The sequence below is a fragment of the Barbus barbus genome (assembly GCF_936440315.1).
Source record: "Barbus barbus genome assembly, chromosome: 6".
In the NCBI taxonomy this organism is placed as follows: Eukaryota; Metazoa; Chordata; class Actinopteri; order Cypriniformes; family Cyprinidae; genus Barbus; species Barbus barbus.
Window position 1 is genome coordinate 31,593,913 of NC_136734.1, and position 20,393 is coordinate 31,614,305.

General features: G+C 38.7%; 3 protein-coding genes across 5 annotated transcripts; 2 read left to right on the plus strand and 1 right to left on the minus strand.

Annotated features, from left to right (window-relative positions):
* The first annotated feature begins 619 nt into the window (after window positions 1–619).
* LOC306870893 (uncharacterized protein) lies at window positions 620–2,351 on the plus strand. The gene is made up of 4 exons (XM_079418422.1): window positions 620–669; window positions 753–859; window positions 960–1,020; window positions 1,155–2,351. The coding sequence occupies exons 1-4, from the start codon at window positions 621–623 to the stop codon at window positions 1,328–1,330; spliced, it is 393 nt and encodes a 130-aa protein (XP_079274548.1). The 5' UTR covers window position 620; the 3' UTR covers window positions 1,331–2,351.
* On the plus strand, window positions 1,996–13,127 carry LOC306870767 (uncharacterized protein; the record flags this gene model as incomplete). Its single annotated transcript, XM_079418186.1, has 21 exons — window positions 1,996–2,233; window positions 3,222–3,329; window positions 3,481–3,526; window positions 3,858–3,999; window positions 4,110–4,202; window positions 4,277–4,389; window positions 4,518–4,599; window positions 4,875–4,997; window positions 5,339–5,464; window positions 5,566–5,742; window positions 6,182–6,244; window positions 6,339–6,434; window positions 6,501–6,602; window positions 6,727–6,909; window positions 7,858–8,090; window positions 10,216–10,342; window positions 10,419–10,502; window positions 10,637–10,848; window positions 11,119–11,194; window positions 11,705–11,926; window positions 12,287–13,127. The coding sequence occupies 21 exons, from the start codon at window positions 1,996–1,998 to the stop codon at window positions 12,350–12,352; spliced, it is 2,712 nt and encodes a 903-aa protein (XP_079274312.1). The 3' UTR covers window positions 12,353–13,127.
* LOC306870894 (uncharacterized protein) lies at window positions 12,762–20,383 on the minus strand. Of its 3 annotated transcripts, none has more exons than XM_079418424.1 (6): window positions 20,175–20,383; window positions 19,475–19,638; window positions 19,332–19,379; window positions 18,991–19,257; window positions 18,474–18,620; window positions 12,762–14,345 (listed from the first exon to the last, which is right to left on the minus strand). In XM_079418424.1, exons 2-6 carry the CDS (start codon window positions 19,618–19,620, stop codon window positions 14,096–14,098), a joined length of 858 nt encoding a protein of 285 aa, XP_079274550.1. In that variant the 5' UTR covers window positions 19,621–19,638; window positions 20,175–20,383; the 3' UTR covers window positions 12,762–14,095. The 3 variants fall into 3 exon arrangements, with proteins under 3 accessions (XP_079274550.1, XP_079274549.1, XP_079274551.1); XM_079418423.1 differs by having other exon boundaries at window positions 19,475–19,704; window positions 20,175–20,382; XM_079418425.1 differs by having other exon boundaries at window positions 19,475–19,664; window positions 20,175–20,367.
* Window positions 20,384–20,393: the final 10 nt, after the last annotated feature.

The following is a 20,393-nucleotide window of genomic DNA, read 5'->3' on the forward strand; positions in this document are numbered from 1 at the left end:
AAGTTTCAAGTCCTGCAGGCAGTTAGTGGGTGTGTGTGGTTGCCATGACACTGAGGGCCATGGATGTGTACATGTCAACCAGTTTTTGCTGTTGAGACCCGTGTCTACAGAAAAGTTCGACTGCAAACACATTGGCGTAAGTGTAAAAACCTACCAGTATTTTTTTTATTCATCCAATTCATGCGTAAAAATATGTTTGAGCGTTCCGAAACAAAGCAAAATCTGTTTTAATTAACGTTACTGTTAATTCATTGAGAGCTACGAATAAAACCACTGTGTGTGTAGTTTTTCTTCCCAGCAAGAGAGAAAAAGTATTTGTACATTTTTCTGTTAAAATACAACTGTAAATGTACCTAGCTGTTAATTAGTATAAGTAAATAAACTTACGTGAGATATGAATCTTTGCATTATTCTCGTACGAAAGTGTTTTTTATTAGATTTTATGAGGTTCTTTTGAGTCCCTAGTGTTTGTTGGGGACCCTTTCTGCTGCGTTTCCTAGGCAACCATATAACCAACAACTCTCCTGTCGGCTTCCATTCTAACTCAGATTCTCTGAATTCTATGTTAGTTTTGTATCTCATTCTCATGCAGAAAGGAACTTTCTCATTTTAGAACAATCATGGAAAATGAAAGATCTGGAGAAAACACTGATGAGCTGCTCTCTGCAGGTCAGAAACCATTAAAAATTCCCTCTCATACTCATCCTGAATCTGCTGCAGTACAACCTGCTGTATATCTCTTTTCTTCTCAGATGTGGATGAGGGGGTTGATGTTCACGGGCTTATACCTCTGGCATTATCCCATGATCACTGTGATGTACTGCTGGATGCCATAGACACGCAACTGAGTCATCTACAGGTCAAGCACTTACAGTCTGATGAAATATTGATAAGCATGGTGTATTATTTTTGTCATAGCAAGAGTAGAATTTTGTCCCGATTTTGTGTCCCAACAATAGATCCACAGCCAAAGCCGAATGCATGGAGGAAACTCCAAGAGATATGAATTTCCTTTCTTGGGTAAGCATGAGCCATTTTTCTTCAATATAATCATATTGATTTTTTTTTGTAGATTGTTTAATGTCCTGTTTATTTAGTCTTATGGATTTGTTATTTGTAAATGCAGTTGTTTTCCTAATGTTCTATATATTCAGGCTATCTTGATCGGAGTCAGTCTGTAAGTAAAGACACAGGCTTGGGAAGCACTGTTCCAAACAATGATAAAACACCACCCAACCTTGATGGGACTCAGTCAGGTAGTCCATGCAATTTCTTCCCATATGTAATTGAACATATAACCAAATCATTGTCCAGAGTAGAACAGTTATGAATATTAAGCATAGGTGCAGCTTGACATTTGAGCTCGAACCAAGCCAGTCGATTTGGTCAGTCTAACTCATTTTAGCTTTTCTATAGTACACCTACAAATTTATACTTCATGTACCATTTAAGCACGGGAAGACTGTCACTGCAACCAGATAAACTGTATGGAAATTACTCGTATATTTTAGCCACGCTAAACTTAACAACTATGAACACATTGAAAATAATGCACTATAAGCATGTTGCTTTATTAAGCAAATCAAGGAGTAAATAACATACCCACTGCTTTGAAACCGCCATCTGATTCAAGTCCGCCTAAATGGCAGGCACACAAACCCTTTTATATAAATATTTTTATATTTCTTACAAAGTTCCAAAAGAAATGCACAAGATAAGTGTTCATTCATGTAATCATATTTTTTTATTCTATCACCCCTCTAGTTTAGTTAGTTCTTTTATAACTTATTCTCTCTCTGCTTTTTGTTAATCTAGTGTTATTATATTTCTTACACTGGCACCCCTCTACTTTAGTTAATGTTATTATATAGCATAAAACTTTACAGTTTCTTACAGAGTGTTTATTAGTGTTATTTTTTCTGTCTTCTTAAAATCCATTATCATTTCCTCTTCAAAATATCAGAAGGCAAAGATGACAAAACAGAACATCAAACAATGGGGATGATCAATTGTGGCATCGCAGCTACAGATGTGTGGCGTCCTGAAGTAAGTGGCAGCTTGAGCTCTGTGTCCAGGGTAGAACAGTGTTGTTGGAGGCTGGAGAGGCTTCTTGGGAGAAATGCTGAGGTGGCAGGGATGGGAAACGAGGAGGATGACGTCACGATGGACAGCGTCTGCACTGAGGACTTCTCAACACGCTTTACAGAGGAAATGTTGGTCCTGCCAGCCTCAGGTACACAAACTTAGTAAGGAGTATTAAGCATTTACCTCTAGTCCATTATCTGATCTTGTGTGATAGGTCAGAATGAGGATAAATAGCACCAAAATAATCAGACATGTGGCAGCAGAGCAAAAAAAAAAAAAAAATTCAACCCTATATACCAGTCAAACCTTAATAGGAAAATAAAGGTACAATGTACATTCAGTACAATACTTCAGCAGGAGTGTTCTCCACAAAGGTTAGAAAAGGTTGCCAAGTATTAAAGTATCTCTTATTTGACCCTTTCATAGAGCATCGGAGCTTTTCCAATTGTATGTTATACTTAACATTTTTAATCCAGTGTTTGTATGTTGGAGGCGAAGAGTCTTTCAATTTATATTAAATTAACCTCCTGGCTAGAAGTGAACAAAAAGCAATAACATCAGACTGGGATCTGCTCAGATTATAGTCTTGAGTGGCAACTCCAAATATTGCTGTCAGCATGGTCGGAACAATAGTTTTACCAAATATTTTAGAAAAGGTCTCAAAAATTGAACCCCAATATCCTAGCAATTTCTGACATGACCAAAACTAAATATGATATAGAGTAGCAGGAGCTTGCTTACATCGGTCACATGTAGGATTCACGTCACTTTTAATCTATAGATGTTAATGATTCTTCTTAGAACAATCAATATCAATATAGAACCTGTATTTTTAAGAGTATATTTCATTGATGTGTATTCAGTGTATTATAGCATATACAGTAGATGTGTAAGAGGAATTTCATGTTTTAAAAGCATGCTTGGCAAATCTTCTAAAAGTCACCACAGACCTCACTGAGCCCCAGAGGAGCCCTTACCATGAAAGATCTAAGAATGATCCAGAACATCCATGTAGGATCTCTTTTTCTATGAGCTTTTAAGCTGTTATGGTTATATCTCCTTTGTGAATAACTGAAGCAAGGCTAAGAAGTGCAACAGAAAACATGCTCAAATTAAACCTTTTTGTCCTCTGATAGGAATCCCCATGCAGAGTTTTGATTCAGTCACCATAGACACTGATCTGGACACAGTGTGCTCAGAACAGGTTCAACAGCACCTGAAGTCTGCAATCAGCAACAGGAGAAGTACAGTTTTAGACCCTAAACCTTTGAATAGTAGTGCATATGTCACAGTAATGTTAAAAAATAATTATTTTTTAGATATTTGAATTGTAATTGGTGCATAATATATTAACGTATCTTGGATTTTTCTCTGTTCTTATGTGTGCCGCTATAGCCTTTCATCTGAGCAGAGGAAATGGATACAATCTTCAATCCTTCAGGTACTGTAACTGGAGTACAATTTAAGACTGGAGACAATCTTAGGAAGAGCTTATGACAGCTTGGATAATATGTCCTGTGGGGGTGTTTATTCCATACTGCTGTTTATGGGGGCATACTCAGAAATGCGACTTTAGCAGCCTGTGGGCAAAAACCCTCATGACTGCCATGTTTGCGTAGTTTCATTGGAAGTTTTTATGAAGAGATTTTATGTGCCCTCCGGTCACTAAAGTTGCATAATGTTTATAATAAACAATATATATGTTCATAAGAAACATTATGTGATATTTCTAATTAAAACCATTCCTCGCTATTACTCTGTATGTGTTGTAGCTCTGATGATGAGAGAACTGTTGAGGAGACGAGTAGTGAAGGTGCTGTGTCAAAGCTTGACTGCAGAAGAAGGAGACATTCATCTGGCAGGAAGGGGAAGAGGAGACTTTTATACCGAAGCAAAAGGAACGATTCCCACATTGTAAGAGACCTCAGTGCATTCTCTAAACAATTACTGTATTAATCAGTGTCAGTAGAGTTTTTGGAGATTAATCATTTATCATGTGCAATTATGTTTTCAACTGTTTTCAGAGCACAAAGAGAGAATGGGACCAGAGCAGAGTAGATGGAGATCAACTCAATGAGCTGAGCATGTCACTTATTGAGCTTCAACGGCAAAAAACAGTATGAAAATCATATGATCAATCTGTAATTGTACTAATCTCATTTATTAAACAAATGTGGTATGATTTCCTCAGGCCACACTTCATACTCTGGAGAAGCTGAGAGAGGAAATGGATGGAGCTAAGAGGGAGCATCTTTCTCTACAACTCAGTGTGAGGGACAGGAGAGCCGAGGTCCAGAACATCACGTATGTTCTGCTTACAGGAACCTTCACACCATTTGCTTTAATTGGCACTTGTTCTTAATAAATTCCATGTTTAATGATCAATGTATATGTAACAAAGATATTATAAAAGCACTGTGTGTGTCCTAAAGGAGTGAGCTACAAAAACTGAAGACCCAGAGGAACTTATGCTTGGAGGAGGTCAGGGTTCTGAAGGAGCAACAGCTCACTCTAGTTAAGAAACAAAAATGCAGTGAAACCCTGACATCTGCTCTCTTGTATATTAAATACCTGTTAGTATAAAATACCTGACAGAGTTTCATTAAACATCTGCATGCATTGCTATACGTACTATATGTATGTATGTGTTTTTGTCCATGCAGTATGTAGCTAGATAACATATGCACTATTTTCTAAATCAGTCAGTTGAATGTAAATAAATGTATTATAAACATGCTGCTTGAAATTCAGTGTGATTTGATGTTTTTTTTAATTATTATTATTGTCAGTGTGTAAGCCACAGTGTATCTGTGCTGGAGAGGGAGGAGATGGACAGACTGCTTGATAATGCCAAATCTGAACTGTTCTCAGAACAGAGGCGTTTCAGACACACACTGGACTCTATGCAGGAGGTAGATCACTTTTACATACTGCACTACTAGATGTGGAACTTTAGTATATTGAATTAAATACATAACCAAAGTCAATATCGTAGAACAGTTCTACACTATACCTTGAAAATATATTCAGAGTAATTGTCCTGTTTTACTGAATTATAATTTAGATTTTAATATAGTCTTTTAATTGGCCATTTTTGTGTTTATGGTAAAAGGAGAGATGAACAGGCACGAAAGTAGTTCTTTGGGCAAACTTAATGCCCAAATAAAAAGTGCATTAATATGTTGCTTAATTTTATATTGCCAGCATAATAATGAAAAACATAGATTAATCTCTTTGTCATTGTCTCACTCAGAGGCTGGATGAGGTGAATCAGGAGCTGGAGCAGACGGAGGAGGACTGCAGGGCTCTCCGACAGAACTACACTGAGCTGGAGGAGCAGCTGGCTGATACGATCAGAGAAAAAGAACAAATAAAGGAGGTTCTCACTTTTGTTACTTCTTCTAAATCTACAATAACAAAGTTTTCAGTATCCGATACAGTTTGCAGATCAATTTCAGAAACTGTACAACATGTGTGCAGTCTTTACAAAAAGATCTAGAGCAACAAGTGAAGCGTTTTGGAGTGCTGGAGCGAATCGTTGCCCAGAAAGAGCTGCTTTTGCAGGGGACCGAAGAAACAAAGGAAGCCCTTCTTCAGGAGCTCTGTTCACTGAGAGAGGAGCACAGCTTTAAACTGAGAGAAATACAGAGCAAGACAGTAAGAATTTTTTTTTAAAGAAATTAATATTTATTTAGCATGGATACATTAAATTGACCAAAAGTGTCTTTACTCGCTATTCATCCAAGAATCCTAAAGAAAGTATCACTGTTTTGACAAAAATATTAAGCAGCACAACTGTTTTCAACATTGCTAATAATAAGAAATGTTTCTTCAACAACGAATCAGCATATTAGAATGATTTCTAAATGATCATGTGACACTGAAGACTGGAGTGATGATGCTTAAAATTCAGCTTTGCCAGTACAGAAATAAATCACATTTTACAATATATTCTGAAACATTGATATGCTGGTTCACCAGCTAGACCAGCATCACATTATCACCAGTCACCCTAAACCAGTCTGAACAATGTGTGCTGGTACTTTCAGCTGGGCATAGTATTGTTTATTACATGTGATTATTAATCCCTTTTCAGGTGCAAGAAATTGAGCAACTAACATTACAGTTAACCAAAAGCCACAAACAGGAGCTTCAAAAGGTAATTTGATTTATTTACTGAGAGACTTATCACATATTATTCGTATACACAATGCCAATCTCTGAATCTGTTTGGTTTGAATGTGTGAATCCAGGTGCATCAGCAGGCGGATGAGTTGAGGTCAGCTGCTCTCAGAGAACAAGCGCAGACCCACAAACATAGCCTGAACTCCTTACACAACTGCATCCAGGTCAGCTGTCACACCGTGTGCTCTTTATATCTGACAAAACTACGCATTAATTTCTCTCTCTTTCAGATGAAAGATGAGGAGATAAAGAGACTCAAAGAGGCTTTAGAGCAGCATGAGGAGAAGATGAGGAGGCTAGCAGAGGAACTCAAAAGAGAAACTCAGGAAAAGGTTCTCTCCCTGTTTATCTGTTTTACAACATGATGACAGATTTATCAAGGATTTATGCCCTCCCATGTTTAAATTCTCGTTCACTCTAAATAACCAGTGCATCTCTTGTCATCTGATCTAACAGATTCGAAAGGCTGTGAAACGAGAGGAAAGGAAGTGGGAGGAACTGAGAGAGAAGGCTCTTAAAGAGCAGCGTGGGACTCTGGAACAACAAATAGAGGAGGCAGTGAGGAGAGGGAAAACAGAAGTGGAGAAGGAGAGAAGGAATGCACTGGCCTTACAGAGTAAAGTGACTGAGCTTCAGAAAGTAAGTGGTTTTAGAAGCTGTCTTTTTATTCTTTGCATTTACACTTTTAAGTAAAACAGACAAGATGAAAACAGCTATGGTTACACGGAATACATTTATATTAATAAATATTCCATAATAGACAATAAATAGGTCAATCTCACAGAATGACTCAAGAACATGTCAGGGTCATGTGTAAAAATATAAATATATTGTTTTAATTGTATAGTACATTTATGCATTAGCAGACTCTTTTGTCTTTGCAAAGATATTTTTTGTATCTATATCTATACATCATGGTAGTATTTGATGTATTGATGCTAGGGAGGTAATGATTCAAATAAACAAATTAAGGCTTTGTCTGTGCTCTATGCTCTGACCTTAGCTTTGTGAAACTATACCACGTAAAACATCTGAACGAAACAAAAACAGTAGATGTCAGTTATGGAACCCTTATGGAGCAGCAGAAATACATCATTTTCTTGGTTACTGCTGTGAACAAAGCAGTGCTGTGCTTATAAACACTACTTTAATGTGCATTATACAGAGGCAAGGTGAAAAGAAAATACCATCTAAACTTTTCTAAAGACAGTCACTTCCCCTCCGAGATACATTCATATAAACTCCTTCCCCCAACTGTATCAAGATTTGTTTAACATGTCTCAGCCAATTTGAATCATTTAGCCTATGCATTAGCAGACTCTTTTGTCTTCTTCGCAAAGTTTTTATTGTATTTATATCTATACATCATGGTAGTATTTAATATATTGCTTCTAGGGACGTAACAATTCACTTAACTCATGGTGCGATATGTTTCACAATACTGATTTCACAAGACGATTTTTTTTTTTTAACAAAATGAGATTCAAGACAATGTCAGATTTCAAAAATGTGGTTCTAAACATAGGCTTAATTTTATCTATGCAAAATATAATTTCTTTCTGGTTAACTTCTGGTTTCTTGTTACAGGAGTCAGAGAAGGAGGTGGTGCATCTGAAGCAAACTTTGCAGCGGTCTGAAAAAGAGCTTCAGGAGCTGAGGACAACCCTCTCTGAGAAAGACCAAAAACACAAGAGAAGAACAGCCAGACTTGAGCAGCAGAGCAAACGCTGGGCGCAGGACATGCACAGCGAGTGTGTTTGCTTGCAGGAGTTACTTAAACACAATGGCCTAGCTGTTGAAAACAAGAACTCATCAGACAGGTGTGCTCACTTATTTGTAGTACATACAGTATGTTCGTGTAAAAGAGACTTATACCCAAGACATTGTGCCCTGGTCCTAATGTGGGGAAATGCAAGTTCAAATCCAGCCTGTGTCATACTCTTCTTTGCACATTTGAGTGTAAATTTGACCTGCTGGTGGCACTAGAGAGTTTGCATTAGAGATTCCAATTTGCTGTGGTTAATGATGTGACTGAACTCTATCCGAGTCCCAAATTTTTGTCAAATTTGTTAACGCACTTTACAAAAACGGTTTTGTATATCATAACTTTTTGCCAGCATTGTCTGAAGATGATCTCAGCCAATTTTTCTCATTTTCAACATTTTTAAAAAATTCAAAATTGCGAAAAATCTTGACCTATAAAAATTAAAATTTTGGTAAGCATTCGACTCAGCATGAGCCAAGGAATCAGAGGAAATATTTGCTCCAAATTTTCAGTGGTTAATATTGAGACTGCCCTCTATCTGTGTGGCAAATTTCATAACTTTCCCGCAAGTGGTTCTATGGGCTGCCATAGACTCCCAGAGCGGAAGATGAAGAAAGCTAACAGATACAATAAGATCCTTCGGTGCTTGGCCCTTAATTAAAATAATAATCCTCATAATAAGAATACAAAATTCTGTTTTTAAATGATGATTTCATTTATTAAGGGAAAAAACTGTCCAAACCTACCTGGCCCTACGTGAAAAATTAATCTCCCCCTCCTGTTAAATCATGAAAGAACTGTGATTAATCACATTATTTTAGAAAGCTGAGTTAAATTTCACTAGCCTGATTACTGCCAGACCTGTTGAATCAAAAAATCGTTTAAATAGAACCTGTCTGACAAAGTGAAGCATGTTTAAAGTGCAACACATCATGCCGCAATTTAAAGAAATTCAAGAACAGATGAGAAACAAAATAGTTGACATGTATCAGTCTGGAAAGGGTTATAAAGCCATTTCTAAGGCTTTGGGACTCCAGCGAACCACAGTCAGAGCCATTATCCACAAATGGAGAAAACTTGAACAGTGGTGAACCTTCCCAGGAGTGGACGTCCTACCAAAATTATTCCAAGAGCGCAATGACGACTCATCCAGGAGGTCATAAAAGAACCCAGAATAACATCTAAATAACTGCTGGCCTCACTTACCTCAATTAAGGTCAGTGTTCATGATTCAACAATAAGAAAGAGACTGGGCAAAATGGCATCCATGGGAGAGTTCCAAGGCAAAAGCCATTGCTGACCAAAAAGAACACAAAGGCTCGTCTCACATTTGCCAAAAAATATCTTGATTATCCCCAAGACTCTGGGCTGATGCGACAAAAAGTTGAACTTTTTGGAAGGTGTGTGTCCCATTACATCTGGCATAAAACCAACACAGCATTTCATTAAAAGAAAATCATACCAACAGTCAAACATTGTGGTGTTAGTGTGATGGTCTGGGGCTGCTTTGCATAAATGATGGAACCATGAATTCTGCACTCTGAAAATCCTGAAATCCTGAAGGAGAATGTCCAGCCATCAGTTTGCGACCTCAAGTTCAAACGAACTTGCAGTTATGCAGCAGGACAATGATCCCAAACACACCAGCAAGTCCATCCCTGAATGGCTCAAGAAAACAAAATTAAGGTTTTGGAGTGGCCAAATCAAAGTCCAGACTTAAATCCGATTGAGAAGCTGTGGCATGACCTTAAACAGTCCATTCATGCTCAAAAACCCTCCAATGTGGCTGAATTAAAATAATTCTGCAAAGAAGAGTGGGCCAAAATTCCTCCACAGCGATGTGAAAGACTCATAGCCAGTTATCGCAAGCGCTTGATTGCAGTTGTTGCTGCAAAGGGTGGCTCAACCAGTTAATAGATTTTCACGTAGTGCCAGGCAGGTTTTTTCCCTTAATAAATGAAATCATTATTTCTAAACTGCATTTAGTATTTACTCAGGTTATCTTTGTGTAATATTAAAATTTGTTTGATTATCTGAATCATTCAAGTGTGACAAATATGCAAAAAAATGAAGGGAAAAAAAAACAGGAAGGGGCAAAAACTTTTTCACACCACTGTATACTGTTAGTAACACTGTATTATGTGTTATAATCAGGTATATTTAAATATTTTCTGGTTCAGTCCTACAGTGAGTGAAACTCTTCAGACCCTGCAGTCCCTTACAAAGGCTCTACAGCAACATATTAATGATCTAAAAAATGAGATCAACTCACAGAGACGTGCTGTACTGCAGCTCAGCCGAGAAAAGGTACAAAGTTACAAACAAAATACACATAATCACAGCAACACAGCACTTATGATGAGGTGCTGTTTGTGTGTTTCAGGAGCAAGAGCTACATCTGCAGAAAAAGCAGCTGATGGAGGAAAAGCAACAAGCACTGGATGCTCTAAAAAAGAAACTCATACAGGTATACTGCACATACAATATGTATACTAGTTATTATAATTGTAAAGCAACTAACACTGTGAATGAAATTCCTTAGAAAGTATTAATATCTTGATTTATGTCTCTGTTTTGTTCACTGCTGTTTGTAAACCTAAGGAGCACATTGAGGAAATGAGCAGCATATCTCGAGCACAGCTGTGCATGAACAATGATGATACAGATGAACCATGTGTCCATCTGCACAGGCAGCTGCGGGCTAAAGATGATGAGCTCAGACAGGTGCAGAACAACATGGCACAGTGGAAAGACAAAACCACTGCAAGACTTGCACACAAATTTGAGCTGGAGCTTAGCGCAGAGCTGGAGAGGTGCGTCATATGCTTATTTTTATTTCACTTTCACAAGTTGAATGATTAGGTCAGTATTAAAAAAAGCAGCACTTTCATGTAGAATAACACTACATTATTAAAACATGTCTTTTTTTTCTTAAGTCATGGCTCATTTCACCTATGGCACCAAGTGAACTGCTCAATAAATAAATGAATGAACTGGCTACCGTGGCTCATGATTTTAAATTGTACAAAATAACATTCAAATCTTGTTGGAACATCCACCATAACCTTTAATGTATTAAACAGGAGGGTCCCAAAGCCCAGAGCAGAGCAGCAGAAGAGATTGGAGAGACTGGAGAATGAGATGAAACATCTGACTGGGGTAAATGCCAGTGTTTATTTTTGTATTTATTATTACAAAATTATTCTATTTATTTACTATTATAGTTTTTTAATACTTTATATTAGCTTTTATTTTCATATTTTTAGTTTCATTTTAATTTTAAATGTTTATTGTTTTATTTATTTATTTTTCTTTCTTTCTTTCTTTTTTTAAATACCGTTTAGCTTAAATTTTTATACCTGAGCTTAAGCTTGTTTTATGTCACTTAGTTGCCAAGGCAACATTTCATTTCATCCAACATTTTATTTAAATTTCAAATTTCTTATTAATATTTTTAATAAAAGAAAATGTATACCGCTATCATGCTGCTAGTATGAATTTAACCATTATTACTCATATTCAGAACAACAGCACTTGTATTATATAGCTTAAATACAAACTGAAAACATACTTGAAGGAACATTTGCATGCTTACTCTCTCTGTTATTCTTTATGATTGTAGTAGAACACATAGTAAGTTCATCTCCCTGATTCTCTGTTTCTCTGCAGCAATGCCGAGACTACAACGAACCCCAGTCGGCACCCACAACTGTTCAGGGTGACACAGACTTCCAGAGCTCTCGAGTCACCCAAGACCTGACCTCATATAAACTTCTGCAGCACCTCCAGAGTCGAATTCTTCAGCTTCGAGCAGAGAGCCAAACCTGCTGCCCCAGCCCGGTGAAGTGGGACAGGGATCCCACAGACCTGGGTGGGTCTTATTTGGACACGGTACATCAAGTTTTTAGATTATTAACACCGTTCAAAATATTTTATTTCAGTATTATTATTTTTTTTATTAATATTTAAATTGGCTTTTATTTTTAGCTTTTTATTTTTCAGTTTTCATTTTCGGATTAATAGTTAATCAAAAGTTTTAGATTTTTGCTTTTTAAAGATTCTAACATTTTATTTCAATTAATCAACATATTTTTTAATAGTTTGTTTAATTGTAGTTAACAATAACAACACTTGTATGCTGATGATACTTTTTATTTAAAAATAAATTTAAATGCGTGTGATTTTTTATTTTACACAACAAATTTTCAAGGATGTGAAATTAGGTTTCAAAGCGTCTTTTTTTTTTGGCAGATTGCTCCAGCCCAGGACAGCTATAGGACAGAAGATCACTTACCAGCAAAGACCATCTCTAGTTAACATTTACTTTCAGCACTAGAATTTGTTCATAAATTGTTGATTTTATAGGAAAACCATGTGCAAGTAAAAATTATTATTAAAGGGATAGTTCGCTCAAAAATTTAAATTGTCATTAATTACTCACCCTCATGTTGTTTCAAACCTTCAGAACACAAATTAAGATAATTTAATATATTAAAACGTAGTAAGGACATTATTAAAATAGTCCATTTGACATCAGTGGATCAACCGTAATTTTATGAAGCTACAAGAATACTTTTTGTGCACAAAGAAAACATAACGTCTTTATTCAACAATTCTCTTCCATGTCATTCTCTGCCACGTGTTCACGAGAGTTGCCACGATGCAAGTAAGGTCTTACGGGTTTGGAACAACAAGAAGGTGAGTAAATAATGACAGTTTCATTTTTGGGTGAACTATTCCTTTAATACCACCTGCAGAGCTCATGAGCGATGTTCATGGTCTGGACAGACAGAGTGAATGTTTCAAATAGGCCTGTTAAAGACCAAAAGATGAACTTTGATATAAATTGAAAAATTCTTGATCTTAGAATTGTGTTTGAGTTTACTGTGAAATAATGAACGGATGTAGTGTATTGCTAACAGTATTTACAACTGGTCATTTAACTGTTAATTGTTTTTAATGTGATTTATGAATTATTATTATTGTATTTGAACAACATTCCTTAAATCAGACAATTCATGATTTTGTATGTTTTTTTCTGCATAAATAAAATGTCAAGCAGAGAAATATAATGCCAAACTGATTTCATTTTAAAAACAAGTCTGTCATAGTGTGATTTTTTTAAATTATATTTACAAATTTTATATTTTGACATTTGGCAAAATGTATAAATTGCAAAAAGATAAAACAAAACATTTAAACAATAATTTAGGCCAAATTTCAAAACCCCAAGCAAAATGGATTTTCAGCTTATTTTACTGTCGTTTAATAATTACAGCCAGACTTCGTACTATTTGTTCTTCAGCTAGAAAAACAGAACCAGGTAATTTGAACAACTGAAATGAATAGATTTCAATTTCTATGCCCATGCATCTCCTCCAACAATCATATTTTTGTTGTGTACTGTGTAGATAGTTAAGCCGGTTATAAAGATTAGTCCTGTTGTCTCGGTCTGTCCAGTTCAAAAGCACATGGTGACCCTTCCTAAATCAAGATCCCATTCATTTAATTAAATTCATCAATCGTGGCTTTCCATAACAACATCTTTAAAAATAAACAATATGGACATCATGAAGAAGAAAATAAAAGAAATCTCGGGTTTTGAAGTTGAAAGTCTCCAAAAAAGCAAATATCACGTGTACAGATTGTAACAAATCAAGTTCTCTGAATTTGTACACCGTATACGAGTACACTGAAATAATACTAACTGCATAAAGATAAACCTAAAATATTTTGCACTGTTAACCAGTAATGTGTTTTAATTTTCACAGCTATCAACAGCAAACAGAGTGAATATGAATTTGCAACTCCACATTCAACCAATGTACCAATGACCATATTCACATAGGATACTTCCCATTTAGTCTAGTGCAAATATGGTCCCACCTACAAAAAGCAGCTCAGGTTGAAACAGAATACATGGCACAAGAGAAATCTCATGTGAGCATTTATGAAGTGCTCATTATGCTCTCCCCTTATGGTAGTTACTCATTTGCACTGATAAAGTTCAAAGCTTTTTTTCACACACGGGATGCTAAAGGTTTCAGTAAAGATTTCCCTCTATAACTCCATGTCTTCCTCTGCAGAGTTGAGGAGCGCAAGGCTGCTTAACAGCGGGCTGAAAGTCTGCTCACTGGGTGCTGTGAACTGGGGTTGGGGTGGGGGGCTGCTGACAGGAGGTACAGGGGTGGGAGTCTGTCTGCTCACTGCCGACTGCTTGCGTTGCCGTTTCTGTAAGGAGTCCTTCAGCTTCTGGGTGAGAGGGTCCTCTGGGGGGCGCCACAACACCAATTCCATACAGGAGCAGCTCCTGCAGAGGGGAGTGAAGAAGAGCATGCTAAACCGGATTACTTTCATATGAGCTCAGAATTGGTCATTTAAGAGCACAGGAAATCAATTCTGTTTACTCTCTTAATAAATGTGCCCTGTCTTATTTAGGCATTTTAAAAGTTCTTTATCAATACAACAAAAATGAATACTTTTGTGTATTGTTTCACACATTTTACATGTTTTGATTTTACATTATTGTTCAAAAGTTTGGGGTCGATAAGGTTTTTCAAGTTTTTAATGTTTTTGAAAAATTATCATATAGGCTGTATTTGTATGATCAAAAATACAGTAAAACAGTCATGTGAAATATCATTATTATTATTATTATAAAATAACTTTTGTATTGTAATAGCTGTCGTTTCAATTTTCATTTTCAATATAATGATTTGCAGCTCAAGAAACATTTCAGGATGCCTTGATGAATAGGAAGTTTATTTTTTTTATATATAAATATAATATAAAATATATATAATGAAATAATATTTTTTCTCGTTTGGCTCTCTGCGAAGGCGGATGCTTTTTCTCTCCTCTCCTCCCCTTATCTACCCGTCTTGTCTATTGTCTAACACTTGAGAGACTCTTTCTGCACTGCTCTCCAAACCGAAAAATCATGGATTTGATCAACTGGTCTCTCAACGCAATTGACACCATATTCTCTACAAGAGCCCTGGGATCGGGGGAGCCCAATTGTCCGGACGGGACGTTCGCTACTGGCTACACGATGGACGCATGGGAGAGATGGCGGGTCGTGTGTCTGGCAGCTCTTTCCGTGGAGGACATTGAAGACATCTACCTATTCGGAACCATGATAACGGGTTTTCTGCTGATTGGATTAGGCTTTGCCCTGGGTTATCAGAGAATTCAGAAGACGGGAACAGCTGTCCAAAGCCTCACAAGATTGCCCGTCATGCCCGTCAAGCAGTGGGCAGAGCGGTCAGCACTGAGACTGAAATTATCAACCGCAATATGGATTCTATCACGGAGAAGCTCACGGCTGTGCTGAGAAAAATTGATGGACTTGGAGACCAGAATGGACAAAGAGAGCTGTGAAATTGGTATGCAGCTGCTCGCACCTAGACCAAACAATCTCATCTTCTTTCGGCTTCACAAAACAACAGAACTGCCTCGGACAAGGTCGTTCTGGAAACAACCCCACCGGAGGGCTGCAGTGAGACTCTCTTGCTTCCTGACCCCTCCCACAGACACCTGGTGACTGACTCCGTCTGGGTCCCGATCAAGGCCGTTTCCATGGCAATTGCTGTGTCGCTATCACAATCTGCGGACTGAGACAACTTGTTTTGAATACCAGCGTGGCGGATCTCCAGGCCTACAAATACACGAACTCACATACACACACACATACACACATATATATACAGATATGCATTCACCTCCCAAACCCCCATCCAACGCCTTTGCCGCTTTGTACCGCCACTCTGACAAGCGGGTCTGTGATTAGCGCTGAGAGGCTGCAGGTCCGGATGGCTGCTCGTCTGAGCTGGATTACCCCCCCCTGCAAGTCCTGTGTCTCTGTATTGATTGTGCTTTTGTTGCTGAGGTGTTTTTCATGTTCTCATAATGTACTCCCGAAGGAGCATAGTATGGGGATTATTTTTTTCTCCTCTCCTTCCTCGTGTTTTTCTCCTCTCCTTCCTCGTGTCCAAATCCATGATTTTTCGGTTTGGAGAGCAGTGCAGAAAGATAATATAAATATAAAAACAAAGTTGAAGAACAATTCAAAACCAACAACGCAAGAAGCATGTGGCAGGGTATCAACAACATCACAGATTTCAGAGGGAATAAACCAGCTACTGTGAACATTGCCGCCTCTGTACCGGACGAACTTAATAACTTTTATGCTCGTTTCGAGGCTCACAACACCGCCCACACAGAGCGCGCTCCCGCGGCTGTAGCAGAAGAGGCGAGCGCACTTTCCTTTTCTGTCGCAGATGTAACCCGATCCTTCCGACGGGTGAACATCCGCAAGGCTGTGGGTCCCGATGGCATCCCAGGCCGTGTGCTCCGAGCATGCGCATTCCAACTGGCCGGGGTTTTCACAGACATTTTTAACCTTTCCCTCTCTCTGTCTGTGGTTCCCGCATGCTTCAAAAAATCCACCATTGTGCCCATACCAAAGAAAAATAAAATCACATGCTTGAATGACTGGAGGCCCATTGCTCTGACACCCATCTTCAGCAAGTGCTTTGAGAAACTCATCAGAGACTACATCTGCTCCGTGCTGCCTGACTCACTGGATCCCCTACAATTTGCATATCGCAGAAACCGTTCCACAGACGATGCTATTGCCTTCACCCTGCACACTGCTCTCTCCCACCTGGAAAATAAGAACACCTATGTGAGAATGCTGTTTGTGGACTACAGCTCAGCATTCAATACCATAGTGCCTGCCACACTGGTTGAGAAGCTCCAGACTCTGGGACTAAACGGATCTCTGTGCAGCTGGATCCTGGACTTCCTGACAGGCAGATGTCAGGTGGTCAGAATGGGCAACAACACTTCATCCCCGCTGACCCTCAACACTGGTGCTCCTCAGGGCTGCGTCCTCAGCCCACTCCTGTACTCCCTGTACACACACGACTGTACAGCAACACACAGCTCCAACGTCATCGTCAAATTTGCTGACGACACAACGGTGATAGGCCTGATCACTGACAACGATGAGACGGCCTACAGAGAGGAGGTGAGAACCCTGACTAAATGGTGTCAAGAGAACCACCTCTCACTCAACATCGACAAGACCAAGGAGCTGGTGGTGGATTTCAGGAGACAGAGCAGAGAACACACACCCATCACCATCGACATGACACCTGTGGAGCGAGTAAACAGCTTCAAATTCCTCGGTGTTCACATCACTGAGGATCTCACATGGTCAACTCACACAGATGCAGTGCTGAAGAAGACACACCAACGCCTCTTCTTCCTGAGACGGCTGAGGAAGTTTGGAATGAACCCCAGCATCCTCAGATCATTCTACACCTGCACTGTGGAGAGCATCCTGACAGGCTGCATCACCGCCTGGTTTGGAAACAGCACTGCTGGCAACCGCAAAGCTCTGCAAAGGGTCGTGCGAACTGCCCGTCACATTGTTGGAGGTGAGCTTCCCTCCCTCCAGGACATCTACACCAGGCGGTGTATAAAGAAAGCCCGGAGGATCATCAGTGACTCCAGCCACCCGTCCCACAGACTGCTCTCTCTGCTGCCCTCAGGAAGACGTCTCCGCAGCATCCGATCCCGCACTAGCCGACTGAGGGATAGCTTTTTTCCTCAGGCTATCAGGCTAATGAACAGTAAAAACTAATACACCCTACAGCACACTCCCACTTTACAATATACCACGCACTGCACTTTAATTCCATACAGTTCAAACTGGACTACCAGTACACTACTGCACAAATACAACAATCTTTTTGCCAGCACCGGATACCATCCAATGCACATCCATGACATTTTCACATCCGGTTTATATATAATCTGCTGCATCTTCGCATATTACTGTGTGTATATAACGTAGAATGTGTACTACATACTGTGTATAATGTGTATCGGTAACTGTATGTCTGTCTAATAGTACACTGTGTGTACTGAGTATATGTATGTGTATATTACACATTGTCATCTGTATAAGTCTGTACGTATGTATGGTAATGTCTATATGTAAATTGTTTTTGCAGTGTCTGGAGCACGCTCTCAAGAATTTCACTCACGAAGGCACACGTGCTGTGGTGATGTGACAATAAAAGTGATTTGATTTTTATGCTGTATTCTTCTTCTCTATTGTATTTCGTTGCCTTGTATCCACATGTCCAATGACAATAAAGTTGAATCTAATCTAATCTAAAATAAAACAATTAACATTATAAATGTATTTTCTGTTCATTTGGATCAATTTAATGCATCTTTGCTGAATAAAAGTATTAAATTCTTTTTAAAAACTATTTCCAACCCCACTAGTAGAACAGGCTTATTCTTTAACACTTGAAATGAAGCTTATTTATGAATTTCTGTAACTAAAATTTAAATGGATGTGTTGAATTAAAGAGCCAGCAAGTGTCAAGCATAAATGGAAACCTGAAAATAAGATACGCACACTGACTGCGCTACTGTTTGGGGTAGAATGTCACCAATCCCCCGCTGCAGCCCCTCTCTTAAGCTGTCGGACATCACCAGCACTGGTCTGCGCTGAGCCGGTTCCACATCAAGCTCTTCTTCATCACTATCATCCTCCAAAGTTATCCTGTACCAAACATACACAATATATCCGGAAGACTGCCTATAAATATGTACAGATTTTACATCTCTTTTCTGAACAATGACTCTATAAACAGAAGCAGAGAGTTTCACAGACTTAAGCCTAGTCCCAGACTAAAATGTCTGGGCTGTTTTAACTGAAAGAAACTTGCAATGACTGATCCTTAAAATATGTCAGTGCCATCGTTTTGTCTCAAGATGCACACCAGTAATGTTATTTCTAAAGCATGTTTACAAAAGATACATAAATGTCCTAATTGAACTATGGCCTAATCCTGGCTTAACCTAAACCCTGTCTGTGAAACCAGGCCACAATGTTTGAAATTAAACTAATGACGTCTTCATTTCTGTCTCACCTGTCTTCTATCTCCTGCAGTCTCCTCTGAGTGGCCTCTACTTCCATGCTTGAGCCTTCTGTGGGAACTCTGGGTAATGGAGACGGTGTGGATGTAAAGGGCAGACCCATCTCCTCTGTCCTGGGTTCAGTCTGCAGTTGAACCGGGCTGGCCTCAGAAGGGGAGGTGGTGATAGACTCCACAGACCATCTTTGGCTCACTTTAGGACTTGGACACTCATCTGCTCCTTCCTCTCCCATCAGCTTTCGCCGTTTCGGACTGCAGCTTCTGTAGAGGAAAAAGGTCATGAAAAACCCACCGCAGCATAGAGCAAATCTCATAAGAGGAAACAGTTTACTCACTCATCATCCGTCCTTCTCCTCTGTTTCCTCATGCATCTTCTATCCCAGCTTTTAAGATGAAATGCACAGACAAATAAGATAAGCAGTCTTCAATTTATCGCATAAATGAGGACTGTATAAAAGCACAAGACTGTAATACTTACGTATTTGCCATAGATCCACCTGTCAGATGACGCAAGTCTCTGGTTGGCCCGCTGAATGTGGCCAAATCAGGGTTACTAAAAGGAGCAAGGGGGGGAAATGTGATGAACTCCAGCTCGCTGCTTCCTGACCTGGTGCTCTGCATCATCCTCCAGACGAAAATGAGCTGAAAACATCAGAATTAAATAGCAACTGCAGTCACGCAGTGTGAATAGAAGTAAGTTAGAAGAATCTGGAAAACAGAAAAATTAATAAATCAATGGTTCAGAACAAGTCATGCAGAGGTTCAGTACAACATGAGTTATAATAAAGCAAACTCAAAGATTTGATCTTTACCTTTAAAAAACCATTTATACATACCTAAATAATGAATGGCTATTGTTTTAAGTAGGACAAGCTGTCATTTGCAGGTGCGAGTTGTAGATGTAACGTTAATAAGCTAACTCGTCACTAACTTGATCAATTCATATTTTCCTCCACTGTAGGCCATTACATTGTAATGCTCTGAAAATGTAAATGTTTTTTTTCCGTTTTTCTTGTAATAATCTTTAATAATTCACCATTAAGAAATATTTTGGTTCTCTGGATAAGAATGACTTGAATTGATCGCTGGCTGCAGCTTCAAACATCCTCCAGTCATACGCCCCACAACAAGCAAAACAAAACACAGTCAGTTCTTCCATTAGTAACACACACACTTACCTTTCACACGCCCCCCAAAAGCGGAAAGCCAATTTTGCTTAAAATGCGGAAAAGTGTCTAAAGACAAGTGGCATGGGAAGTTGCTTAGAGACTTAATTTTAAGACGCGTTTCTAGAACTGTGTGAAAACGAACGGGGCTTCACGGGATTTGTAGTTATGCAACGCTCATGGATGCAAGCCGCCGTTAAACCTCAAAGAAGAAGAAGAAGAAGAAGAAGA